Source organism: Mustela erminea, chromosome 7 (genome assembly GCF_009829155.1).
Source record: "Mustela erminea isolate mMusErm1 chromosome 7, mMusErm1.Pri, whole genome shotgun sequence".
Taxonomy (NCBI): domain Eukaryota; kingdom Metazoa; phylum Chordata; class Mammalia; order Carnivora; family Mustelidae; genus Mustela; species Mustela erminea.
The window spans coordinates 13,873,594-13,901,116 of record NC_045620.1 but is presented as its reverse complement, the minus strand read 5'-3'; the positions used below and the strand labels follow the sequence as shown (position 1 = coordinate 13,901,116).

General features: G+C 51.7%; 1 protein-coding gene and 1 long non-coding RNA gene across 4 annotated transcripts in view; one reads left to right on the top strand and one right to left on the bottom strand.

Moving 5' to 3' along the window:
- ELMO2 (engulfment and cell motility 2) overlaps positions 1-27,523 on the bottom strand; it is a 39,106-nt gene that overhangs the window by 7,424 nt on the left and 4,159 nt on the right. Inside the window, exons 1-16 of one of the 3 annotated variants that reach the window (XM_032350467.1) lie at positions 25,147-25,602; positions 20,056-20,183; positions 19,680-19,720; positions 19,155-19,227; positions 18,793-18,843; positions 15,284-15,465; positions 13,650-13,749; positions 12,771-12,922; positions 9,979-10,057; positions 8,806-8,841; positions 6,822-6,872; positions 2,516-2,638; positions 2,026-2,160; positions 1,342-1,446; positions 1,151-1,259; positions 624-760 (exon numbers count right to left, since the gene is read on the bottom strand). In XM_032350467.1, coding sequence (XP_032206358.1) covers positions 624-760; positions 1,151-1,259; positions 1,342-1,446; positions 2,026-2,160; positions 2,516-2,638; positions 6,822-6,872; positions 8,806-8,841; positions 9,979-10,057; positions 12,771-12,922; positions 13,650-13,749; positions 15,284-15,465; positions 18,793-18,843; positions 19,155-19,227; positions 19,680-19,720; positions 20,056-20,133 — 1,452 coding nt within the window. In that variant the 5' untranslated portion in view covers positions 20,134-20,183; positions 25,147-25,602. Of the gene's footprint in view, positions 1-623; positions 761-1,150; positions 1,260-1,341; positions 1,447-2,025; positions 2,161-2,515; positions 2,639-6,821; positions 6,873-8,805; positions 8,842-9,978; positions 10,058-12,770; positions 12,923-13,649; positions 13,750-15,283; positions 15,466-18,792; positions 18,844-19,154; positions 19,228-19,679; positions 19,721-20,055; positions 20,184-25,146; positions 25,603-27,523 lie in introns of those variants that run through there. The other 2 variants (XM_032350466.1, XM_032350468.1) reach the window with 2 other exon arrangements.
- On the top strand, positions 21,113-23,317 carry LOC116594871. The gene is made up of 3 exons (XR_004287452.1): positions 21,113-21,607; positions 22,277-22,434; positions 22,968-23,317. It is a non-coding gene; the product is annotated as an uncharacterized LOC116594871 (long non-coding RNA).

Sequence of the window (27,523 nt, the reverse complement as noted above, 5' to 3'; positions counted from 1 at the left end):
CCACGGCCTGTCCGGCAGCTCTGCGCCCACGCAAGGCAAAGTCTACAGGAGAAAAGACTAGAGGGAGACGTGAGATCATCACTGGGTGGTGGAACTACAGAGAATGTTCTCCTCTTTATACTCGGCAAATTGTTTACAATGAGATGCGTGGCTTTTAGACTGTCAGCTTCCGAGGGCCGGGCAGTCCCTGCGAAGTGTGGGGACGTGGGAATGACTACCGAGCGGGTAGCCGGGATGTGCCTATCCTGCCAGCCCCCTCCTCTCCCTCGTGTTGCCCAGTCCCGGGACCACACCAGGGCCTGACACAGTAAAGCGCTCGGTCAGCCAGTGCCATTATGGTCAGGCTCAGCCTCCTGCCCTCTCCAGGAGACAGGCGGCCATGGCGGGTACTGGCTCCACTGGGTCCGCGACAGGCTGAGGGCATCGAGGGGCAGACCCTGGCTCCAGGCTACAGGGGAAGCACAGGCAGAGGGGCCCCAGGTTCTCCAGGGCTGCACCTCGTGACCCAGTGCAGCTGACCACACTGGTTTCCCAGCTCAGAGGCTCCCCAGGCTCAAGCCAGTGGCCCCACACTGTCACGTGACAGCCTCTGCCCGTGGGCGTCAGAGGTTGGAGGCACGCACCTTGTTGAAGTCCTCAGCTGTCGCCCTCATCTCCTTCCAGGTCTTGTTCAGCAGCTGGATGCAGATCCCGAAGAGCTCCTCGAAGGCGCGGTCGTGGGTAAAGAACATCGGGTGGTAGTCGTTGCGGCCCTCATTGGCTGCGGAGCAGGAGAAGCGGGGCGGGTGAGGCGGGGCGCTCGCGGGCACTCACGTCCCAGGAAAAGAAGCAGAGCAAAGCCAGGACGCCTGAAAAGCGTGGGGCGGGCCCGCCTCTACTTCCTCAGCTTTCTTCTGCCGGCCTGGCTCTGCCCTCTCTCCGGCTCGTCTCTCCTGACTCACCGGGGCGAACCGGCAGAGGCGCGGCTCCTGAACACGTCAAATGACCCGCTCGAACCAAGCAGCAGCCAGGAGTCCCATGCACAAGGATGAGACGGCTCACCAAGCACAGTAGTCGCCCAGTCCCACCGACCCCCAGCTTTGTAACCTCGAGTGCCCCAGGCTCTGGCTTACAGAGTAGCTGAAGGAAGAGGCGGGTGGCGGGGACTTACGCAGTTCCCCAACCTGCAGGATCTCACAGAGCATTTTGGTGAGCTCGATGGCGCTGCGGCCGAAGGGGCACTCGTGCTTGTCTTCCCGGCTGCTGTTCTCCAGGACGATCTGTGGGGGTAGGCGGCGGCAGGGGGTTAGGGAGACGAGAGATGTGGCAGCAGGGCGGAGCCCACTGTCCCTGAGCCGTTACCCGGATATAGGTGTCCTGATGGACTTTCGCCAAGTACAGCATGTTGTCCAAGGCCAGCATTCCAGGAGGAGTCTGGGTAAAGTCCATCGCTGGGTTGATATGGTTCTGGGAAAATATAGGAACCGGATTTGAGACTTGGTAGCCACCTGTGTGCAGTGCCACCTGAGGGGGTGGCCTACTGCCCTCTCCCTGCCACTGGCTCTCGTGTTCCCTCCTCCCTGCCCGCCGTCTCTGAGAGACTGGGAGCTCCTGACTCTGGATGGTGCTGACTCACTCTGGCCCCCCCAGCGCCCCGCATACTGTACGCTGAGTGGGTAGGTGCACACTCAGTGTTCAACTGAATTAACACCATCCTCCAGTGTGTCCTCTCACAAGACAAGATGCCCACTTCTGCTTTTCAAAGCACCTCGCTCTTTCGGGAGAGGTCTTCTCTTTACCCACGTGACTGACCTCCTGAGCCCTCCAACATATGGATTTGTTCTACAGGGCCAAATGCTACAGGGAAATGTGTGACCTCCCAGCACCAAGGGCAACCAGGTGGCAGGGCCCCTCTAGCTTCTTAGTGTCATCTATTCCAGGACCACCACGATGCAGGGGGCAGTTCTCGGGGCTCTGTGTGGGTGTGTCCCCTGACCTCCTGTCAGGGTAGCAGGCCTTCCAAGATCCGTACTTTGGGGAACTTACAGTAAATCCCAGCATTTTGTAGTCCTTGGTATACATGGCTTTGCGCTTCTCAGTCCCACTCCCGGGGACACTGGTAGGGTCAGACTCGGCATCAAATGCAATTCTTCTCAGTTCAAATATAATGTCCCTTTGAGCCTGAGAAGTGAAACAGACAGCCAGGGGGCAAATCAGCTAGCCCAGGGAACAAGGAAGAGAGTGAGCAGGTTGGGCTTTCCTGGGCGGGATGCTGGGCCTGATCAGTCTCCAAGAAGGCATCACCCCCGCCTTCCTAGGACAGAGGTGGGCTTGGCCCAGAGAGTCCTGCAGCGGGAAGAGACGGCACACAGGCAGAGCCGGGTTTCCCAGGGCAACACAGACCCTTTCTGCAGACACAATCAGGCATGCTCTCTGGCGCACAGCAGGTGCCCTGTGTGCAGCCTAATGGTGGAATGCACCACATCAAACAGCATAGGACTTAAGCCGGGAGCAGTCTGTCCCACGGAGCACCTACCTGGTCATTGGGATCCATCTTGGTCATCATCCTTTCTTCCAGAAGGTTAAAGGTCAGGACTTGCAGGACGTACAGCTGATGGGCCATCTCAGTTTTGATTGGGCGGTTCCCTCGAATCACATGCTGGAAAAAGCAAAGGCAGGGGGCAGAGGGCTGAGTGGGGTTTTCTTCTGCTGAAGACCTACATCCATGCTGGTAAAAAAGAAATTATGCTGGGCATAATGGAACAGGGTTTCCCTCCCACACACGCAACTTGGGAGGCTTCACGTTCTAGAAGGGATAGAGCATGAAAGGGCTCAATTCAGGCTGAGATGATTCACTGCAGGCCCTAAGGGCACAGTCCCTTTCTCCACACTCCCCTGGGCAGGGGAAGTGGAACCAAGGGAGGGGCTATGTCCGGTCACGCCAAAGATGAGGAAGGCTACCCACTACGATTAGGATCCCGGGCTCAGTGCTGGACCCTCCTCCAGGTGGGCACTCAATCCAAGACATCAGACAGTGTGTGAGGAGGACTCCGCTCTGTCCTCCCTTAGAAAAATACAATGTCGTGGATGGTCTCATCAAGTAGAGGCTTTAGGAAAGGCCATTTTCTTGAAATGGTGTGGAGACACCTACACAATGGAGGGTACTTAATGCTCCCTGTCCAGCCCCCATGCTCCCCCACCACGGTCACCACGGTCTCTCCTTATCACTCTGCATGTGCTCCCCTCCCTGCGTCCCCTACGTTCTATCCCACCCCCTCTTGCATGCCCCCACCACGCCCTCTCAGTTCTTACCTCCATCCCTCTGATGCCCACTCCACTTCAGGCTCCCTCCTTCCCTCAAGCCTCCCCTCTGTCTTTTTCCCACACACTAGCTCTCTGTGTTTCTTGGGCTGATCAATGCCTGGGGATGTTCTTGCCTCCTACTGTCCTGCTCTCACTCCCACAATGGCTGCACTTCCTGGCTTGTTCCCTTGTATTTTTCTTTTTTTAAAAAAGATTATTTATTTAATTATTTGACAGAGATCACATGTAGGCAGAGAGGCAGGCAGAGGAGGAAGCAGGCTCCCTGCTGAGCAGAGAGCCTGATGATCCCATGACCCTGGGATCCTGACCTGAGCCGAAGGCAGAGGCTTTAACCCACTGAGTCACCCAGGCGCCCCTCCCTGTATTTCTTGCTTTTTCTCTGTCTTACCCTCCATCTTGAATCGTTCTTGGGTGTCTTCTCGCCCAAATGAGACTCCTGCCCACTCTGCCACACACACTCCCTCCATGTCCTTCATGTTCTCTCACGCAGTCTACTCTATGCCTCCGGAGCTGTGCTATCTGATGTGGTGGCCCTTCGGCATATGTTAGAATTCACTGAAGTCAAAAATTCAGGTCTTTGGTCACACTAGCTACATTTTAAGCTCAACAGGTATATGTGGCCAGTGGCTCCCACCCAATGATAGAGTAGATACAAAACATTTCCACTGTCACAGAAAGTTCTATCAGACAGTCCCGCTCTACAGCTCCATAACGCTAGAGTTTACTCTGGCTCGAGATCAATGTCTTTAGACCTGCGCAGTCCGATTTGGTAGCCACCAGCCACAGGTGGCTGTCGAACACCTGAAACGTGGCTAGTCCAAACTGAGATGTGCTGCAAATGTAAAACGTATGCCAGATCTCAGAGCTTAGCATGAAACAAAGAAAATACAAAATATGTCATGACCCATTTTTTCCTATTGATTACGCACTGAAATTACAGTATATGGGATAGAGTGAGTTAAAGTAAATATATCATTGAAATTGGTTTCCCGTATTCCTTTTTTACTGTTGCTACTCTAACATTTAAAATGAAGGACGTGGCTCGCGCTGTATTTCCACTTGCCAGTGCTGTTCTAGCCCTCCTCGCCCCGACATCTGACTCCAGGGTGTTCTTCATTTCTGTAGATCTGAACAGCTTAATGGCAGCCACAAGCCACGGTGGGTATTTTAACTGAAACATTAAAAAATTACAAACTTAGCTCCCCCGTCACACTACACACATTTCACGAGCTCGGCAGCCCCACGTGGCCAGCGGGCACCATGCCGGACAACACCTCCGTACTGCAGAAGGTTCCAAAGGCAGTGCTGCTCCTAAGTGTTCACCAGTGCGAGCTTAGGCCGCCCTCCTCCTCCTCCTCCTCCTCCTCCTCCTCTTCCTCCTCCTCCTTCTCCTCCCCTTCGAGGCAGCTGTCTGCGGCTCTCGGCTCTCGGCTCTCTGCTCTGGGCAGGTGCTAGTCTCCAGCCCAGGCCGACTGCTCTGCTCCTCCTCCCCCTACCTTAGCAAGTTACCCCACCCCCAGCCTCTCACTGTGGGGTCTCCTCAGCGCCCCCCCCCCACACCTCCTCTTCCCTCCCTCTGCGCCTTCCTCCCTTCCTCTCCATAATTCATCAAACCACTCTGAGAAGAGGTTAAAGTTAATGTGATATGGTTTTCGTTCACCTGAATCCCGCTTTCTCAAACTTAAGAGATGTCACAGCGGGGAGGTAACCACTGCCAACGACGGCTTCTAGGAGTGCAGCCCGTTGGAGAACTCATCGTTCCAGAGCTTTCATCTCAAGTCTTATTTGACTGCTAACTAATTCAAGGCCTAGACTCCGTGGCCTCACCTCGTGAACTCCCAGGACTTCAGTGAGCAAACATTAACCATTTCATAGCAGACTATCTAAGTCATGAGTCCTGACCCTGAATTGTCTTCTATGGTAGAATCTTCGCTTGTTCCCAGGTATGTCCAGAAATGAGCTGAACTAATCCCACTGACGTACATATTAAGCCTCGAAGTTCATTACATTTCCCTCAGAAGTGTACCCTCCCTCCCATGCATGCGGAGCATGGCGCCTAAGAGGGCTGCTCAGGAATCTGGACAGGCACCTGCGGGACCTCTGCGCTCCCCATCCCTCATGGGAGATGGCCGGGGCGTCTGCCCATGGCCCTCCTGCCCACGGCCCTCCCGCCTGGCTGGTGGTGGGGCTCTGACCAGGGAAATGGCCAGCGGGCAGGAGCTGGTTCCGCAAGGTGAAGAGGTGGGCTGTGTTTGTTCAAGGCAGCCTGTTGCTTGGCTTTGCAAGTGCCCAGAGCTCACTTCTTGAACGCTACCACCTCTGTCTCCCGTTCACAGTAAGAGGCCTGCTGATGTGAGCAGGGCGCTTACCAAGGGCCAGGCACCCCGCTAAGCTCTGTATACCTAAGAGCTTGGTCGGGCCTCACATCCAGATGAGCAAATCAAAGCAAATCGAAGTTAAGTGAATTGCTCAAGATCAAAGATTGGTTAATGGCAGAGTGGAGGCTGGGGACTCTGAAGTTCGTGCTCAGAATTCTCAAGCCTTTCACACCTGACTTCTCATTTCTCATTTGACTCCTTTCACTGGGGCCTCCTGGTTTTCCCTTGGTTTTGACAACGGATAAAACAGCCCCCCTTTCACCCAGATCCCCAGCTCTCTTCTCCAGCTCTCACCCTTCCCCTCCCCCCCACTCACAGCCCCGCATGGGGACAGGGAGTCAGCCCCCTTCCCAGATGCCTCCCTCCTCGCCACCTCTCCCTCTACTTTCCTCCCTCACACACCCCCAGGAAACACACACACCTGCTAGTAGGAGGTTTCTAAATGCCAGCCTGGTTATGTCACCCGCCTGATGACAGCCCCGCCACTGCGCCTGGGAGAGAGACTAAGGCTCTACCTGACCTGGGCTTCGCTGCTCTCCGGCCTCCAGCCCCTGTGCACGTCTGCTCCTTGAGCCACCCTCTGTGTGGTCACACGCTCCTTCTAGGTCTGCTGTGGAAGCCTCCGCCTCACCAGCCATCTTTCCTCTAGAGGTTCCCTGACAGCAGCCCCTCCTCCTGAAACCCTCCCCCAACCCTGAAGCTGGATGGAACCACAGACCCCACGGTGCTCTGGCGCCATCCCATGGGACCGGAAGATCTTTGAGAGCAAACACACCTTCTGCTCGTGCCCCCACGCAACTCAGTTCTGATCACTGTTAGCGGAACGGATTACTTTCCTCTTTGGGGCCAATTTTAACACGTTCCTTCCGGATAAAAACTGCCGGAGCTGCAGGGCCATAAATAGACAGCTGGCTGGCCTCTACCTCCTCAGAGGCTCCACGAGTCCTGGCAGGACGGCCTCCTAGAGACAGCTCTGTTTACAGAAGATTACAGGAAAAAGCTTCCTGCTTAACAAGGGTTTATTAGCACCTATCTATCCACTCAACAGTAATCTCAGTAATAACAATACAACCACAGTAACAGTAGCAGTTGCTATCACCAGTAACAAATAACAAAACACAGTTTGCTCTGGGAACTTACGTTCAGGATAATGGAACGAAGGTGCTTCTGTGCAAAGGCATTGGCCATATCCTGTTGAGAAAAACAAGCCAATGTAAGGCAAGGTGGCAGGCCCCCAGCTGCGACAACTGTCAAGTGAAAAGTGGAATCACGGTTCTCTGGGGCTTTTTCTCTAAAACTTTTTCTCCTTTCAAATAAAAAGTGGGCGAATGGAAAAAAAAAAAAAAAACACAACCCATGGACCATCAAACATATTCTACACTCTGAAAACCTCCCGCAAGCTTTTTTTTCTGGGAGGGCAAACTGACTCAAATAGGACGTTCCCTCCCCCGTGGCACAGTCAACCACACCATCTTCCACGAGGAACAGAGACCGCTTCAGGACGAGACACTCGAGTCACAAGGATGCCGGGCAACAGGCAATGGACAATGCGTACGGAGCACAGAGCAGCGAGATGGGTCCCATGCACCGTTCCAGACAGACACCCACCCCAGAGGCTGGAAGGGCCTCTTCCAACCGGCGGACAGGGCTGAGGCCCCAGCGGCCCCTTCGCGCCCCCCAGCGCCACACAGGCTAGCGGGGCTGGGGCACAGGGGCTCCTGCCACAGTAAGTAGCCGTGATTCACTTTTGACCGGTTTGGAGAACAGCACATTAGTGCTTTGGGGTAATTTCTCATAATAAGGGCATCGTTTTTACTGTATTTCTTTCAGATTCTGACAGTAACCGCTTTATTTATTTGGCACACACAGAAAATAAAGGATCCCGCATAAAGCAGCCTTCCAGGGAGCCGAGCTTCAAGGGTCCTTTTAGGACCTTGTTTTGGCTGTTCTTACACAAATTCTCTAAAAACGGATGATACAGACACTTCATGATTTTTGAAGGGATGACAAGTATTACAACCTCAACACTGCCGAGGGCTCGGCTTCACCAGAAGATCGGGGCCCTCAGACACTTGGACGGCCCGAGGAGCTCCAAAACGTGTGGCTATTTTCCCTCAACAAAATGGTCCCAAAGGTTCCTGTGCTTTTAATCTTTGTGACAGCTTTTCATAATTCTGTCTCCTCCTTCCAATCTCGGCCATCGCTTCTTACCACGTTAATTAGTATGACTTCACTTTCTAAACTGCTGCCTTAATTTAATTTTATGGGTAATTCTAAATCAATGGGCCTGAGGGAGCTGTCACACCTCTCCCACGGAGCAGTTTCTGTGAGCACACTCATTTTTCTCAGAGCTAAAAGGCCTTTCCCTCTCCCTTCTACGTCTCTACTTATATCCCCAATGGCTGACACTGCCAGGAACATTAAGTTTTACTTTGTATCCCCTGAGCACACACGCTGGCGGGCAGAGGAGGAAGGTGGCCTAGAAACTTCTTTGGTAGCCATAGGAGGTCGGCTTGAGATTAAACCTTGCTGCGGACAACTCACAAAGTGGGTAATTGACACTGGCCTACTGCTAGAATGTGATGGCCTTAGACTAGAAGCTTCCCTGGGGTGCTGGGGGAAGCGCTCATCTTTCTTTATAGCCTCGTAAAGCCGACCTCTAAAGCTCCCTCTAAGAAACAAGCATGCAAATTTCCTCCTGACAACTGTCTAAACTTCTTCAAATTCCAATGGCCCAATATGTACCCAAAGCAACACGGATTTATCTTTACTCTCTGCCATACCAAGCTGGAAGGTGATGCAGGTGATATCAGCTGGGTGAAAGTCTCAGGCTGTTTCAGAATCTGACCTCCCCTGGCTGAACCACGAACTTATGTAAAGGCAGGTTACAAAGGAAACACTGGGCAGCATCCCCTGGGGGAGGCTCCCCCTTAATCCTGCATGGAACGCTAGTCTCCAGCACATTCCCTGAATGTTCTGACCAATGACTTTTACAGCACGCAACTTTTCCCTGGGTCTTGGGAGTTCTGTGAACCCCTCGATCAGAACAAGAGGGTCTCGCCCAGCTCTGACCTCCCCACCTGGAAGAGAGCTGGGGCCCTTTCCACACGGCGGCGCTACTTACAGTGACAGGCAGGTCTAGAGGGTTAAGGTGCTTGTCCTGCCGGCAGAAAGCAAAAAGCACAGAAAGAAGCAGATGGAAGAATGAGCTTTCAGCTTACATTCAAAACAGGACTACGAAGGGAGAGATTAACAGAACAAAGCCATCCAAGAAAGACAAGGACACACAGAACCATAGATGCTCCTGGTCCTCCCATGGGAAGCCACCAAAAGCTTGGTTCATGATCCCACCCGAATTTCAACTTCCAGAGACCATGCTATGGACAGAGAATTTAATAGTCTTTCTTCTGTATGTCACTTGGGCTTTTTTTTTTTTTTTTTTTTTAGCCAGAGGTATCTGGAGTGTCAGAGTTGGAAGAGCCCTTAGAGATCATTTATTCTGACCTTTTCATTTATAGAAAGAGAAATAGAGACCCGAGAGGTTAAAACACCTGCCCAGGCCGGAAATGCAGTCTCCGGGCCCCGGGCTCAGGTCAGTGCTTGTTCCCTGGCCCAGCCAATCCTTGGTTTCCTCAATCATAAAACAGGGAGCTTGTTTTTCCTCATGACGCCCCTGGGAAGTACACAGGGCACAGTCTGCTGCTACCCTATCACAGAGGAGGACCCTGGGCCTCTGAGCAGCAGAGCTCGGTACATCACGTCGCACGGCTAACGGGCCGGGGAAGAAAGCAGCTTTGAATCTGGGCCTGAGGGTCTTTACACATGAAACTTCATGCCAAGATCTCATTTGTCCCGGTTTCCTTGGACTGGATGGTGATGCCTAGAGGGCCTCCTCTCCCTTCTCGATCCTCTAGCCTGGGTCTGCAATGAAGACCAGCCTGGGCTTGTTGTATATGAGGTCTTCTTGGAAGACAGCCACCTTGGCTTGTTTACCTGTTGTCGGAGGCTCTTTCGGCTATAATGACAAAGTTGGCTGCCACACAGGCCATAAGCCCTCAGAGCAAAAAATATTTACTCTCAGGCCCTTGGGAGGAAAAAGTCTGCAGGCCCTGCTCTGACCTGAGACCCGGGCCTCGCTTAGCAAGGCTGCTCCGAGGGCCCCTGCCACAGAGGGAGGAGAGGAAGGACTCTTGGGGAAGTGGCTGCGCATCTGCTGTCTGCACAACGAAGGGCGGATGGGAGACAATTCTTCTCCTGGAAGAGCCCAGATGAAAAGCTTGAAAAGGCAGCCACAGACCTGTCGCTTGTCCTCAGGAGCCTTCAGGAAAAGCGCGTTAATCAGTGCAATGGCGTAGGTCTGAATCTCCTGGTTGGAGCTGTGCCAGTGGAGAAAGAAGGCAGAGGGAGATTAGAAGACTGACCAGCGAGAGGACACGCGGGTGCATTTGCAACGGTCGCTCAGACGGTAATCAAATAATCATCCAGGGTGATATCTCAGAAGCCTTAAAAATGGGCATACTCTGCAACCCGGCAACTCTACTAATAGCAATTTATCCAAAGACGGTAATCAGAGAGCTGCGCAAGATGTACTGGCAAAGCATTTCATTCAAGTACTGTCAAAAAAAAGAAAGAACAGTAAATAATTCAAATGCCCACATTCGCAACTCTGTTTATCACGTTACAGGACTAAGTTGTCACTGAAAATCACGTTGTAGAGTAAAGGTTCTTCACCCGGGGTTCAGGATGGGTTTGGAGTGTCTGTAAACCCGAGAAATGGTGCAGAAATCATTCCACGCAGTTGGTTGACTGTGTTATTTTCTCCAAGAAAGTGAGAGTCTATAACTGTTACTGGATTTTCAAAGGCATATGGGATGCAAAAAAGATGTAGAACTACCCTTTTAGAAGCATCTTTACCATGGGGAAATGTTCAAGGGCTATTACTCTGTAAAAAAGTCAAGGTACACAGAGTATACAGAGTAAGCTCTCGATTCTGTTAAAAATATACAAGGAGAAAACAGCTAGCAGGGCAAGTCAGTTTAATGTGAACAGTGGTTCTGTCTGGAGGTGGGAAAGTGGGCAAAGGATTTATTCTTTGTGCTTTTCTGTATTTTCAGAGTCTTCAACTACAAACTTACTTCATTTTAAAACAGATTTGCTAGAACTGTTCTCTGGAATCTTATAATCCTGGCCCTTGGCAAGATGTTTCCACCTGCCACGCTGGGGGTACACTCGGGGCAGGGGTGGGGCTCTCTTTTTAGATAGGCCGGCAGACCTCCGAGTCAGGTGCGGGGCATCCTGGAGGTCTCATGGAAGGAACTCGGTGTCCCAGCCCGAACAGCAGAGAACATAATGTCTAGTAACAGCTACAGGCTGAAAATAGTCATGGACCGAACCCTAAAAAATGCCATGCTCCTCTATTACCCTTGGGGAACACAACTGGGTCATTCCTGATTCAGAAACGAAGAAACTGAGGGGTAAGTCTGACGTCAGGAAAATCGGAACTCTCCGTCTGGAGTTTATGATGTTCCCTTCACTTCAAACAACATTTTTGGCTTTGGGGTATGAAAACAGAGACTAAAGAATTCCTTAGAAGTGACCAGGAAGAGGGGCGCCTGGGTGGCTCAGTGGGTTAAGCCGCTGCCTTCGGCTCAGGTCATGATCTCAGGGTCCTGGGATCGAGGCCCGCATCGGGCTCTCTGCTCAGCAGGGAGCCTGCTTCCTCCTCTCTCTCTGCCTGCCTCTCTGCCTACTTGTGATCTCTCTCTGTCAAATAAATAAATAAAACCTTTAAAAAAAAAAAAAAAAAAAAAAGAAGTGACCAGGAAGATATCTGAACTGCAAATGATGCTTTCTTTTTATTTGGATTATTTGTGGGGTGGAGGGTAAAGCTGGGAGCAGAGCTGAGTCAGGCCAGGGCTGCTATAAACAGGCAATATTGGGAACTAACAGGGCATTCTGTTGGCATCTGCCCACGTCCAAAATGCTAAAAGGGAACAAGAGTCAGAAAGGAGTCAGAAAGGAGTCAATGCTTTGTTTGGGGGAGTCCAGCCCCCTTAAATTATTTAGAGGGGTTAAAGTGAAGTGAAAGAAATGGAGAGGAAAGGAACAGTGCTCCAAAGGGTTCATCTGTCTTCTGGTTTTACTGGTTTTAAAACATTTTAGGATGTGATAAACTCTTAGGGTTTTTTTTTTAAATTTACTTTTATTCATATTTATTTATCCATTTTTAAGTAGGCTCCACACTGCATGTGGAGCCCAATGCATGGCTTGAACCCACGACCCTGATATCAAGGCCTGAGCTGAGATCAAGAGTCAGAGGCTTAACCGACTGGGCCACCCAAGTGCCCTTGTGTTAAACTCCTTAGAAAACAAACAAAAGCAAACCACTCCTGAATTGAATACCTCACCTATGCTGGCCATCAGGCAAGATCTTTTATCTCCTCTGATCCTCACAAGTCCGAGTGGTGGGGAGGACTAACCCCAGTCTAGAGAGGAGGAAACCGAGACCAGGCGAGACCAGGTAAGTTGTTGCAGGCAGAGACCTGGTCAGAGTGTAGGAGAGCCGGGATCTGACTGGAAGCCTGAACTCCTGCTCAGTGTGATATTTTTTGCTACCCCCCACGGCATACCATTCATTTGCCAAATGTTCATTCCACAAACACTAACTGACTTCTATTAAATCAAAGCAGGGAACCCAAAAAGAATTGGTCCTTCTTCCCAGAGAGTTCAAAATTTAAAGTGGGAGACAGGTAACAAAAATAGAGAATTTTATATCATTATCATAGGTAAAGAGAGACTATTTGGCCCAGAGAGGAGAGAGAGCATCTGATTCTGTCTGGCGCGCGGCGGGACAGGAGGCTGGGAGCACTTGGCTTCATCCTGAGGGACGAGGAGCACCACGGAGGGTTTTAGCAGGAGCATGCCATGATCAGGCCCCAACACCAGGAGCGTCCCGACAGCAGTGTGGACGTGCTGATGCTGAGTGACCGGGCGGACCGGCAGCTTGGAACACAAGCCACGGAGGAGGGCTGGGAGACAGCCAGAGGACGAGAGGCGCGAGGGGAGGCTGCGGCGGGATCTCTTACTCACACCTGGAGGTGAGAGATGAGCTGTCCCACGGTGATCTCCTCTGCGATTTTCTGGTACAGACTCTGGCTATTCAAGACCATGCTCTCCAGGATGGCCAGGGACCTCTGAAGGATGGACACGTCCACCATGGGCTGGCTCACGTACCCTGCAATCTACAGTAAGCGAGGGCCAGGTCAGTCAGAAAGCCTGGGGCTCAAAGTCTTGGAATCTAATAACTCCCCATTATTCTCAACCCCCATGATAATGTTCCTGATACATGGTCCTTTCATTTTTGCCTAAATATCTCCAGCATCAGGAAGTTCCCAATGTCCCAAGCCAATGGCAGATGTGACTCTAGGTCAGTGGATACATGACTCTTCGGTTTTAGTCCAGTTTTGAGAACTGACACCGCCCCTTCCGGCAGAAGAAAGGAGGGCCGAAGGAGAAGTACCCCCCCCCCCCCACCTGCTGAGCTCGATCTGACAATCCAAACAGGCTGCTTTGCAGCTCTGTCAACAGAAGGCAGACTCAGAAATCTAAGGCGAACAAAATGAACATGCAGAACCAAAGAGAAGGGAGTGCTCGGGGAGCAGGTCAGAAGACTCCAGGTGGCTCCTGGTGGCCCGGCTGGTGTCATCCCAAGTCCACTGACAATCCCATCTCACTGTGGCCACATTCAGTTCTGAGAGCCCGGCCCCATCTTCTCAGAGCAGGCCTCAGAGAACAGTGAAGGAACCGTTTTAGGAGCTCTAGGAAGACCCGAGCGTGAGGATGAAAAATTGGGCCTTGGGGACAGAAAGCCGACCCTCAGAATGGCTGTGTTGCCTGCACCTGTCCCTAAACTGACAGGACAACCAGCCACAGAGGGAGGAGAGGACGACTGAATGCTGGAGGCCTCACCTGCTTAATGAAGGTGATTGAAACCATGTCCCAGGAGACAATGCCGTGGTCCATGAGCTCTAAGAAGGCAGTCAAGGTGAATGCCAGCATCTCACTATAGCTGGGACATAAGCAAACAAACACAAAAATCACACAAAGATTCGGAGCCAGGGAACACAGGTGTGACAGTGGCCACGATGGGGATGGATTTCAGCGTGAGTGTCAGGGACGGTCAGCACAGCTGTGAGTAGCCACCTGCATGCACACCTGGCCAGGTGTGCAGCAGATTCTGTCCAGGCATCTGTCTCTGGGAAAAAAGAGCTGCCAGAGGACTGGCTTTCATTCCCTGTACCACCTCATCCCGGGGAGCACGACCACTCACCTGTTTCCAAAACCAAAAAAAAGTATCAGACCTTTATCAACTCCAGTACTTGGCAGGGCACCCAAAGGAGCTCACAGCCCATGTTCAACACCAAGAGGCAGCAAAGCTTAGGTACAAACTTCAGACAGGGGCTCAATTCCTGTTCAACTATTTACTAACTGTGCAAATTTTATCCTTTTAAACTTCAAATTCCTCCTTGGTAAAACTGAGTCAATCTCACAGCGTTAAGATCATAATGGGCAAGGTGACAATGTGTGCAAACCCCTGGCTGCAATGCTGATAGCGTTCTGAAGCCTTCTCTCCTGTGTCCCCCTCTCTCTACACACCACCCTTTACACAGCTCTATAGTGCTCTAGATTCAACAAACCCTATTCCCGTTGGCAAGGCAGGATCGGACCCATTAACAACAATCTTTGTGACAGTATTACAATGTAAGCAGCACCCCCGTTTTAAAGAGGAGGAAACCAAGGCCAGTCCAGTCCTGTACCCCCTCCACCCCACGCCCCCAGAGACGGCTGAAGTCTCTGAGGGCCACTGAAAGCTTCAGGATGTCCACGCTGCTGCAAAATCTGAGACTTAAAAGGAACACCCAAGATTAGGTGCTTGGTTTGGCTGAAAATTTCAAGAGCTGGTCCATCAGCTGGAAAGATTTCCAACGCCCTCTGTGTGCTGGCTGAGAGGGACAGAAAGCCAGCACAGGCCTAGACAGCTAACGAAACGTGTTCATTCACGGCTGGCCATGGGCACAGAGTGCCACTACACTCATCTCGGCACTGGATATGATAGAGATGTCTGTGGCCTATTGCAAAGTTCTGGAGCTCGTTTTCCCTGTGAAAATGGGTGGTAGGGAGAAGGCCTGCGTGTGTGTGTGTGCGTGTGTGTGTGTGTGGGGGGGAGCAGGGAGATGACGGGCAAGGGAGGAAGCAGGGGTGGAGATTAAGAACAGCCAGATGCCTGTTCTGGTCAATTCTGGACAGTCTGCTCACTAGCCATTTTCCATAAATTAACAGATCTGTCATGATCTACCTTCTCGCTTCCTGACTTCTGTACCCCATGATTTTACTACTGCTTGGATCTGTGAAGACCACCTAGAGTACGAGATTCAGGACCACAACAAGCAAATCCCTCCGTGCAGAGCCCAGTACTTGGCACACTGCTCTGTACACAGAAGGTGCTCAATAAATTCAAGTGACTCGGTGGAGAGGAGAAAAGGATGCCCCACGGACTGAAGTCAGTCTCTGAAACCCCCCAAGAAGAGCTCAGTTATACTCACTGGGACAAGAGCTTGGTTCCGCTTTCCACAAGCCGTGTCAGCACAATGATGCCATCCATGTTGATGAACTCAGTGGCAAAGGTCACATCAGCAGAGAGCTTGGCCAGCTCCTTCATGGCATCTAGCCGGGTCTCCATGTTGGACGACTGGGTCCTCTCCATCAGCTGGCGTGCAGCCCGGGACTACGAGAGCAGGAACAAGATGTATGCCTTCTGCTCCTTGCAGCAGGTTACTGCTCTGTGAGTAGCTCATAAAGGTTTTTCTGTGGACATCCAAGCCTGAGGCAGAACTAGTTGTTCACGCTGTCTAGGAGTTGCTTAATAAATGCTTATTGGATCAATCAGGGAATTACCAGTATGCCAAGACCAATCTGAACCTATGTAGATCCTTTCTGTAGCACTCTGGTCTATGGATTACAGAAACTTCCCACTGAAGGACCGGGGAGAAGATAGTCTACCACCTCTGGCAAGTCACAGGGACACGGATATTGGCTCAACAGAGGGGAGTTTTCTATTACTGTAAGCCATCAGAGAGCAGACCAGGTTATCCCTTGATGTAATGAGTTCTCAGGCCCTAAAAGCAATCAAGGAGAATCTGGACAACCAGCTGTCAAAGATGCTACACAAGGGATTCTTGCATTGGGTGGAGGACTTAATCTGATGACCAGCTTTAAAGTCCCTTTCAATCTCAAAATGTGATAAGCCTGACAAGTTTTTGTTTGTTTGTTTGTTTGTTTTTTTAAACTTTCTCTGAAAGCCTGTATCATTGTCCCTTAAAATGACAGTCCTGGGGAAATTTTAAGAATACCGCAGGGCTGGAAGCTTTCAAAATAGCTTTTTCAAAGTGATGGCTGGTGACCAAGCCTTCTCCCAGCACATGAACTTTCCCCAGAAAAATGCTTGCTTCCTTGCTGCAAGCTCTAGCCACAAGCCTTCCCGAGCGTCTGCCGGCCCTTCCTCCTGCTGGACTTCCTAGCTTTACAGTCAGGGCCCCCGCAAGTGACTGACCTGCAATTTGTCACTCTCTTATTTTTTGTCTGTTAATTAATATTCTCAGCTGGAATGGAAGAGCCTTGAGAGCAAAATGCTCCCGCGGTCTTTATTTTTTCTTCCAGAGCTCAGCAAGTGACTGCAGCCCGGTTCCTGCTGCTGACCGAGGAGTCAGATCTGGTCACCTCTCTCTCCCCTCTGCCTCTCCTCTTTTATTATCACAGAGATGGGCCTACAGCGGCCGCGGCTCTGGATGACACAGAAATCCTCCAGACTCCTGCGGTGGAGAATACGCACACCGCGAGAAAAGGTCACCGGATAGAACCATTTGAAGAGCACTGGTCTGCATCACACTTGGAAACTTCCACCTCCAAATGTTAATTTTCCTCCTGAGACAGCATTTCTGGGCTGCCGCCTTCTGCTTTGGAGAGATGTACTCCTGGGAAAGTCAACTGCTCAGCGCAGGAGGTCTGGAAAATGCTTCAGCACGTCCACAAAAGCAGCTCCCAAACGGTTATATTAAGCTAGCAGATATTAAGCTAGCAGAGCTGATTGGCCGGTGGGGCGGGGGGTGGGGGAGTGGGTGGGATTGGGAGTCAGCAGGGGTTGGGTGGGTGGGTAATGAAGTCCTTAGGGTGAGAAAGATTCCGGAGAAGGGGGAAAGCAGGAGGACTCACTGGTGAGAATACCGGCCAGGAGTCAGACAGCCCCCGGTCCGAGAGGCAGTTCAGCCATGTTTTTATCGTGTGACAAGAGGCTAGTCATGTAACCTGAGTCTCAGTTTGCTCATCTGCAATACGGGGCTATCACGAGTACCCATCTCTTTGGGTATCTGTCAAGATAAGAGGATATGCTGCATGCCAAGCGATCACTCGGCGTTCTGGAACTATTAGCTGTTACTACTGCACACCACCCTGCTGCTCAGAGGGACTGGTCTCTTGCCTCGCCAAGAAAACAGGTGCCATCACAGCCTTAATTTTCTGGCAGCCCTTCTACACGTAAGTGACCCCCCCCCCCCATATCGGTCATCCCTCCTTAGGGACCGAGCGGTCAAAAATCCCTCCACCCGGGCTTTGGGTTCCCCCTGTCCTGACCCAGTGAGGTCCTGTTCCATTAATCACCCCCTTCCCTGCACCATCAACCTTCCTCTCTTTCACCTTAACTTCTTTTCAAAGACACAAAAGCAACTGCAACAGAAGTTAGCAGCTCTGAAGGGTCAGAGGAGGTGGGGAACTGAGTCGATGAGGCATGGGAGAGGGAGGGAGACCTGCCACTTTATCTTTGTCAAACTTTTTGATTTTTGCAACCCAGGAATGTTTTACCTCTGTTTAAAAGGCGTTATCTTTTTGGCTCCACATCCCCGAGTTCCTGCCTTCTGCCGTCTACTTCCTTTTATAACCAAGCTTCCTGATAGTGTGGTGAAGTCGGGGACCTCACTTTGCCACCGCTGTAGCCCGGCTGTCACTCATCACCCCACCAGAACTGTCTTCACAGAGGACACCCGGGACCATGGACTTCCTGGGTCAGTGAACAACGTTTCTGCTCTCGGTCGACTCGATCTCTGCTTGCTGCAGGCCGCGTCTTCCTCTAACTTGACAGTCCCTGCCCACTCCCTCTCGGGTCTCCTGGTTTTCTCTCTGCCTTTCTAGTCGCTTTCGTAGTCACCCTTCAGGAGCTGCGGCAGGAATCGGGGGTCGCCTCAGAGTCCTCCCTCTCCTTCCACGTCCAGGATATCACCCCATCCCCGGGTTCACCTCTAAATACCTCTCATGCCTGTCCCCTCATCTCCACTGTCACTTGCCTTCGCTTCATGGGCTGCTAACATTCCTCATTAGCTTCTTAAAGATTCCTCCCACCACCAACCTTCCTTTTTTAGCCCCTGTTCCACACTGTCACTACAGTGATCTTCCTAAAATATAAATCTAAACATAATGTACCTTCCTGCTTAAAATCTTTCAATGTCCCCACATTCCCTTCTGAATCAAGTCCAAACCCTTGAGCGAGCCGTCCGGGGCCCTTCCAGGTCGGCTTCCCACTGGCTGCTATAGGCCCCGCCTCCCCCAACAAAACGCGTCACTCTGCTTGGGATACCCTTCGTTTTCTTATTTCTCTGGCCAATTCTTGCTTATCCTTCAACATCTGCGCTAAGCGTGCCTTCCTCTGGGAAGGTTTTCTGGGAATCCTCAGGCCGAACCAGGCAGCCCCTTGTCTGAGTCCCCATAACTCCCTAAGCCACGTTCTGTCAGAATGCTTGAGAGGGGCCTTTGTTTGTTTACTCCTAACAAAGTTGTGAGAGCACAGATTGACTTATTTTAAGTCATCTCTACACCCAATGTAGGGCTCAATCTCACAACCCTGAGATCAAGAGTTGGATGCTCCACCGACCGAGCCAGGCAGGCGCCCCTCAAAGACTGACTTTTAAAGCTCTGTAGTCTTGGTTTCTAGAAGGGAGTCTGGCCCATGGTGGGTGCTCCCATGTGTGTTAAATAAATGTACTCCTGAGGAGAACCAGATACTTACTGGGGAGATGGCCAGCTGTAAGATGGTCCCATTCTTAATGTCACTGCGTGTCTGGGTAACAAAGAGGAAAAAGAGTAACTAAGATCCAATATTAGACCTGAGCAAGCCGGCTGACTCAATTTTACAGTAGTTGTAACTGAACCTCTTTAGTCAGGCCTCCTTTTGCGTGTGTCTTGCCCAAGAACTTCTCAGAACCCTTCCATGTGACCTGGGCCCTCAAGAGGAGAAGCCTCAGTTTTCCAGCCACCTGAGGAGGCAGGGCTGGAGTGCCCCAATCTGCCTGGGAGGCAGCCCCTCCCTGGGACACAGAAGCTGCCCCGCTGTCAGCAAGGCTCCCGTACCAACTGCACTCCCGCACGCACCTGCTCGGTGATGTAGAGCTGGGGGCCGTCTGCATATCGGAGGGTGTAATACTCTGGGTTTGGCAGCGACCACCTGTGTGAGAAACCACAGTACAGCCGCCCGGGCCTTCCGCAGGCCCAGCTAAAAGCAGCAGATGCATTAATCATTTCCAGCAGAGTCGCCTCAGGCTTTGGGCGGCCTGCCTGGAGGAGGGGGAGACCCAAAGCTACAGGCTGAGATGCTGACCAAAAACAAGTGGCTCAGGCTTGGGTACCAACCGGCGCCGTCCAAGGCGGTCCGCATGACTCAGTGCGAGCCTCACAGCCCACCCGCGCCTCAGACAGTGCCTTCCTGGGCTCCCAGGAAAAAGAAGGATTTCTACGAGGTCGTAGGGACACCCTCCTCCACTACACCTCCTTTGTAAGACAACGATCCACAAAAGTTCTACCCCCGGGACCCAGCTAACTGGAGGTTCCTCCCGGTGGGGCGGTGTTCCTGCAGTTGTTAGCCTACCCTTGTCCAGAACGAGAGCACTTTCTACTCACCCATCACAAACTTCCTTGATGATGGATGCCAGGGGCCGTTTCTGAAAGAGAGAGAGATCGACACCCTTCACCAGCAATCCATGCTATTCCCACCAAGGTTCTGACAAGGGCCTGCCTAGCAGGGCCAGCCCGGGGCCTGAGTGGGGACTGCCTCCCCGACGGCTTCTGCTGGAGAGGAAACCTCTCTCCCAAGCCACAGGACAGACCCTCCATGGGGTGGGACAGACCTTGACCTTCCTGTTGCTGGCTCTTACTCCTGATGCCAAAAGCCCACATCCCTGAAGACAACCCTGCCGTGCGCTTCCCTGACGACCCCCTCCCCCGACGACCCCCTCCCCCCAGCATTTCTGCTTCTGTCCTCCTTCCAGGAGCTCACCTGGTCGATTTCAAGGAGCTGAGCGTTAGCACCTGGCCACTCAATGGCTACTTTGACGATGTCTGATGGGGGCGGCATTGTTCCCAATCGGCCCTACTTCTCCAAGAAGCACACACCGACACAGCCGCCTGGAGACAAAGAGTCAGAGAGAAGGAAAGAGTCAGAGCGTCTGCCTTCATTTTTCACTTGTTAGATATTTCTGAGAATCAGAGAAGACAGTGTCCAAAGTAACATATGGAACTGCTTGGTTGGAATTTTTCGACATCACACCAGACCCTCTCCTTGGGCTTTTTGTCTCTTTTAGATTAAGTCAGCGAGTAGAAATGGGACAAGCCATCCATCAACTGCAGATCGGGCAGGAGCAAGGTCTGCCAACGTGACACTTCGGTCTAAAGGTCAGGAGGACTGTGTGGTAGAAGAATGAATTTACTGCAAATTCCCATCTTGGGACGTTGGGAGGGAGAAGCATATGCTCTGAGACAGATAAGAATAGGCAGAGCCTTCTCTTGGTTGAGTGGCCGGCTGACGGAGCCTGCCCACTTCTGTTCCGCTCTCATCCGAGGAAGATCCCAGTGTCGGCAGGGCCCGGCTGCTTGCTCTCTCGCCTCCTGCCTAGTTACCGCTGCCACTCCTTCCCCCTCAAAGGACACAATGTGGAGCCTCCTCTGTGTGGGATGACGCAGAGTTCAGAAAATGGGGAAGAGAACTGGGACAGGAAATGCTATTTTAGTCCCTACTGCCAAGGGCAAGGGCTGCTGGAGCTCAAGTGTAGGGAGGTGAGGACAGCCTCACACAAAGGCCCCTCTATAGGAGGACGAGGCTCCGAAAGTACCTCTGACCCCCTCCCCCATTTGTCTCCAAAATAAAGGAAAATAAATCATTTTGAACGGGTCTGGAAGATGGGCCCATGTGACCAGTCTCCTAGGCAACCCCGCTAGCTTAGTGGTATTCCAAGCAGCAGCCAAAGCATCCTCTCTCCAAGGTCTGATGAAGGCAAGTCACTCGACTGATGGATTATTTCCATGTATATTTTACATTCCTTGCCGACAGGTTCAGAAGAGGCCTCTCTCTTAATGAAAAAGAACTTTCTCGGCATCCGCCAGGCTCAGCCGTTCACCCGCACATCAGGCTTCGATAATGGAGACCGCCTGGCTCTCCTGAACTCAGGGCAGAGCCGCTGCTAAGCTGGTGTTGGTGTGTGCTGCAGCTTTTAGGCCCAGACACAGATGTCCATTCTCACAGCCCTGTGAGCACAGGTCTGTCTGGTGAAAGCGGGGAAAGGCCCTTCCCCTCCACACCTGGGAGTCTCCAGGAGAGGGAAGCTTCTGTGACCGTTTCCTGGTCAGGTTGGGCTGCCCCAGAAGGCAAGTGTCAACAGTACTGGCATTTCCAGCACGTGACAATGCACAGATGGTTTTCCAAGCGCTTTCACTGACTCCGCTGAGCCCTCCCGGCAGCCCCAGGAAGTAGGCGGAATCAGACTGTTAGTTCTGAGACGACACAGCTGGAGCTCAGACGATGGTTAAAGGGCCCCAGTTCCACCAGCTAATAGGTAGGAAAGGGGACAGAACTTGGGGCTGACTTTGGCCGGCGCTCTTCCCTTCCCTGCTGAGCTAGTCTGAATTTCTGTTCGTTGGAACTAAATCAAGCCTAAAAGGCCTGTGGGGGGCAGGCCTGGTGGTCCTCAAAGCTTCTGCCACGTCTGTGGCTCCAAGCAGAATTTCCCGTGTGTGATGTTCGTGTGCTTAGATACACAATGAACTGTTCCCATTAGGACACCTCCTGGCTGAAAGGCCACATGGCAAAGCAGGGGTGGGACCGTGACTCTGGATGCCTAGGGCAGGCATCTTTATCCTTACCGGTAAATGTGCCATAATTAAAAGGTATGACTGTACAGTTGTGAGATCATTTTTTAAAACCGAGATATAATTTACATACGAAACGCACAGAGCTCATGTACGTGTGTATATATAGAATAGAAATACACACATCTCTCTGTAACCACCACCCAAAACAGGACTTCGAACATTCTCATCACCCTAGAAAATTCCCTCCCACCTCCTTCCAGGCAATCCCCCACCTTCCAGCCCTCCAAGAGGCAATTCCTTTCTGATTCTCTCGCCATACATGAGTGTGGCCCGTTTTTGCACTTTGTATACACAGAAGCACACAGGATGGCCTCTTAGACCATTTGTCATTTAGTTCTTCTCTTTGAAACAAGGAGGTGGTGCAGGTGCGAGAGAAGGCGCTGGGATGACTGTCCTGCTGAAGAAGCAACTGGGTTTGGACGCCATGGAGTCAGGACCCCGTCACAGTTCCATCCCTAGGTGTCCGGGTGATGTGGACGTGGCCCTTTCATCCAAGCCTCGACTGTGGGATGTGAGTGTTGAACTAAAGCACACGTCGAGTGCCCCCTAAGTCTAAAAGCCCATGGTTCCAAAGTAGAATTTACAAATCCAAATGAAGATCGCCCACTTCAAAGTCCACACCCAAGGCAGCCACACCCTTATTTCCTGATGGTGCGGCTAAGCCTTATTTGTTAGAGCTCCTTTCTGCATACTGTCTTTGGAGACAACGAAGCTAAAGCTCATGACTTGGCCATTCCACATTACTCGGACCCAACTTGGCATTTCCTAGGTTGACTGTCTCTTTCTTTATTAAACCTCGCCCTGAGTGATTTGTGGCTGTTTCAAAAATTCATATCCATTTTAAAGCGTGGAGATTTGCAACTGCCAAGACTATTCCAGAGAGACTCCGAGCCCCCATTCTCAGTGATTCTGCCCTTTCTCACACAGGGCAGGCTGTCCATTTAAACTGAATGACACTCTCCCTAACCCTGCCCCAGCTGGTGGGACCTAGGTGAACACTGAACCTTAGCCGGATGAATCCAATTCTTTCTTTTAAATTTACAGACACAAGCTAAGGAAGCTGGATGCCAAGGGGCCCTGGGGCAGAAAGATCATCATCAGCCTCCGAGCAGGTACTGACGCAAGATAAAGCCACCAGCAAGCCAAAGATACCAAGAAGCAAAAACCAAGTCTTTTTAGAGGAAGCTGTTCTGCAGAAGAATCCAGAGATGTGCAGATAAGTGGAGGCCAGAAACCAGAAACCACAAAGTCCAAAAACAGATGAAAAAGCCTGATGACTTCCCAGATCCCATGGCTCCAACTCCTACACTTGAGGTGCCTGAAATTCCCCTGGATCCTGCCCAAAAAGCCCTTCTTTAAATGGAACTAGCCTGCTTTTCTGTTCACTGCAACGAAAAGGCTTGCTTTTCTGTTCACTGCAACGAAAAGGCTTAAGACTAAGTTTGACCCCAGGCTTTGAAGGAACTCTGATCTGGGGGCCTGTGCAAGCAGCAGCGTAACAGGCAAAGGGTAATGACAGTGAGCAGGACCTTCCTTGACACGGGCTCAGTCTGGTGTCTTTAAAAACAGTTCAGTTAGGGCGCCTGGGTGGCTAGGTGGGTTAAAGCCCCTGCCTTCAGCTCAAGTCATGATCCCAGGGTGCTGGGATCGAGTCCTGCATCGGGCTCTCTGCTTGGCAGGGAACCTGCTTTCTCCTCTCTCTCTGCCTGCTTCTCTGCCTACTGGTGATCTCTGTCAAATAAATAAATAAAATCTTAAAAAAAAAAACCAGTTATATAAGGGACTTCATAGTAATCATGTTGTATATAATAGTAATGGGTAGACAGCCTTTTTACAGTTGATCACTCTTTTTTTTTTTTTTTTTTTTTAAGATTTCATTTATTTATTTTACTGGGTGGGGTAGCACAGGGGGCAGAACAGAGAGAGAGAGACAAGCAGACTTCCCACTGAGTGCAGAGCCCACTGCGGGGCTCACACCCCTGAGATCATGACCTGAGCTGAAATCAAGAGTCAGTCGCTTTACCCACAGGGCACCCAGGTGCCCCTGATTGCTCACTTTATTTATTTATTTATTTGACAGACAGAGATCACAAGTAGGAAGAGAGGCAGGCAGACAGAGAGGAGGAAGCAGGCTCCCTGCTGAGCAGAGAGCTCAATGCGGGGCGGATCCCAGGACCCTGGGATCATGACCTGAGCTGAAGGCAGACGCTTTAACCCACTGAGCCACCCAGGCGCCCTGATCGCTCACTTCTATGGCATTATTACAGCCAATGCTCAAGGAACCCTGAAAAATATCCCCACTGTACAGATGAGACAACTGAAGTTCAGATGGGTTGAGCTTGTCTGCCACAGGGCTCCTTCCCATGTCTCCCCTCCCTCCAAAATAAAGCAAGCACATCAGAACGGATCTCAAGGCTGAGTCGTGTGACTTCAAAGTTAGTTCTTCTCCCTCTACGTAATACTTCTTTGATGCTGTATTACATAGTACTAGGGTCCTTTTCAAAGGACTTGACATATATTGATTCATTTAATCCACACAGCAACCGCGCGTGGTATATTTTTGCGCCCATTTAACAGATGAGACAAGGCGAAGCACGGAGAGATTAAGGACGATGCTCAGTGTCACGCAGCTAATAATAATAACTAGATTCCGGGTAGTCTGGTGCTGTTCGAAAGCCATGTGAGCAGCAGGTGAAGCAGCAGGTGTCTGGAGGACTCTGGTTTGCCATACCTGAAGCTAAAGCACCCTGAAGGGAAGAAACCTGCATGGCGAGAGCTCACTGGTCCAACAGGGAGTGGCTCCCCACTGTCTAGAGGACAGCCCCGCTTCCTCATGTGCTACTGGGTTCTCCGTCTAGCCAGGTCTTCCCAGACTGCTTGCTGTTTCCGTGAGCAGGCCACATTCTTCCATTCCTTCTGTCCGTCCGCATGTTCCCTTCCTTCCCTGGACTGTCAGAAGAGCTCCTATTCAAACATCAAAGTCCAGTTCAGATGTCACTGCCCCTCTACCCTTCTGAGGGGTCCCCTTTCCCTAGCGAAATGAAACAGGATGGGACCACTGTGTTCTCACAGCGCTCTGCTCTGACCTCTGTGAGGGCTCCTGGCCTCCTCCGTGACAGGTATTATTACTACTGTACATACTGTTATGATAGTAAAGTATTTGTGCATCTCTCTTCCTCACTAGCTCCTCCCCCCAGGAAGGTACACCCTGTCACCCATTCACCTAGCACAGCACTTGGCACACCGTTCTGGCTCAGCAAGCACCAGTGTCTGCGCAAATCCTTCACCTCTGACTTCCTCCACTCCTGTGAACCAGCGCGCCTCGGAGTGGAAAGGGACTGGCGTGAATTGTTCTGGTTGTTTGGTGTTCCCTCCACGTCCCGCCACTTTCTAACGACACAGTATTTCCACTGTTGAGAGTCTGGCTGTCGTCTTTGACGTCTCACTGGACGTGTCTCACTGCAAGACCAGGTTCAGCGCCCCTGACTCTGCTGCAAAGAAAGGGGCGAGTATCCCACTGCTTCTCTGTGGAGGCGTCAGGAGGCAGGCGAGTAGGAGCGGTCGTGTTCTCCCGAGCCCATCCCCGGACGGAGGGTCTCCTTGTGGGGAACTCCTTCAGTACTTGCTTGCTAACTCTTCATTTTCATTTTAGAAAGGAAGTGGAAATTAGGTCGAGGCAATTCAGTAACATTGCAAAACTCTCAGGGTTATAAATAGCCTTCTGCTCGGCCGCTCAGCGGTGCTTGAGTTCAACAGCGAACAGCCGGGATAAGGGAGCTGTGGTTTCCATCCAGGCCCAGGGGGGCAAAGAAGTCATAGCCCTCTTCCAGATGAATCCGCTTGCCACCCTTCACCTCCCACCCCCTTAAAGGCAAGCGCTGCAGACATCAAGCCGGCTGGCAAAACTCAACACGCCACAAACAGGAGAGAGGCACGCACTCGATCTGAGGAAGGTAATTCTGCAAGGCAGGAGAATGAAAGCGCACGTCTTCAAAGGCAAAGCTCGGGAAACAGAGAGAAATAGTACCATCGGCATCTCCAGGGGAGCAGTCCCTAAGTGGCCTCTGGCAGGTGCGCTTGTAAAATCAACGCAGTTACAAAAGGCCCCGTGGAGCTTTATCTACCATCACCCATGCAGTGACTGCTCCAGAGGGCTGGACTCTGCCGGCGGGTGACACAGCCCATGTGCAGAAAGCAAGTGAAAGAGGATGCCTTCCCACTAGCAAGGAATTCAGAATGAAGATTCCCGCTTCCAGCTCTCCGTCCTCCCCGCCCTCCTCCCCACTCTTTGAAGGACAGGGATTGACGGTGTGCTTTTTTGTTCTCATCTTTTGCTTTTGATTCAGTGGGGGGGGGGGGGGGGATGGTGTGGGTGAGTCTGGTTTATGTTTCCTGCAACAGAGTCCACCACACCAGGAAGGGAACTAGAGGTCACACCCTCTTTCTAATTGAAACCGCAATCTCACTAGAGGCTTCTCCCTCTGAAATCTTCTCATCTGAGGAGTGACGCCACTTCCCTGAGTTCGGCCGCTAAATGGGGATGAGCTCTCAGGTCCAGAGGAGGGGAACTGGGTTGGCAGAGATTCAACTTTTCCACGCACTGCTCGAAAGGCTGAGAGGGACCATCGTGACAACAGCGGCTGACATTTCTTTTTGTAGAAATTTGCCGAACACCCGCCTCACCCCAAAGCCACTAAGTTGGAGCCACAGCACAGTGAGGAAGGGGACGGGAATGGGAAGTGGTTAACTGTTCGGGCTTCTTCCCTGAACACTTGCCCTAAGGATCACCTGGGTCTCCCCTTACCCTGCACAGAAGCCCTCTGCGGAGTTCCCAAGCATACAGAACAGAGCTCAAACTCGCTAGCAGAGTGCTGACCCCAGTTCCACTCAGTAGCTCTTCAGGGTGGAAGTGCTGTCCAGACTTTCCCGCGTAGATGCTAGCACATCGCCCCAAACCATCTTGCTCCCTCAAACATCACGCTCTTCTGAGTCTGCACTTTCTTTCTTTTTTTTTTTTTTTTAAGATTTTATTTATTTATTTGACAGACAAAGATCACAAGTAGGCAGAAAGGCAGGCAGAGAGAGAGGAGGAAGCGGGTTCCCTGCTGAACAGAGAGCCCGATGCGGGGCCAGAACCCAGGACCCTGGGATCATGACCTGAGCCAAAGGCAGAGGCTTTAACCCACTGAGCCACCCAGGTACCCCTGAGTATGCACTTTCACACACGCTGCTGACCTTCCACCTTAGCCAACCGGCAAACTCCTACTCATCCTTCAAGGCCCAGCTCACACATTCCCTCATTGGTGTGGCTTTCCTCGTCTTCTTCCCTCAGGCAGAATTAACTGCGCCCTCCTCTGTGTTCCCAGTCTTCTTACACAAACCTTCACAGCCCCCTGACTTCAAATTCTCTGTGCGGCCTCTTTGCTACTCAAGTGTGAGCTGCAACCAGTAGCATGCGCAGTGCCTGGGAACCTGCAGTCATGGAGGATCACCTGCTCAGTGGGAATCCACCTTCAAACAAGAACCCCGGTGGCTGGGGAGGTGGTCACATGCATGTGGGGGGGGGTGGTCACATGCATGTTCAAGTGTGAGAAGCAGAC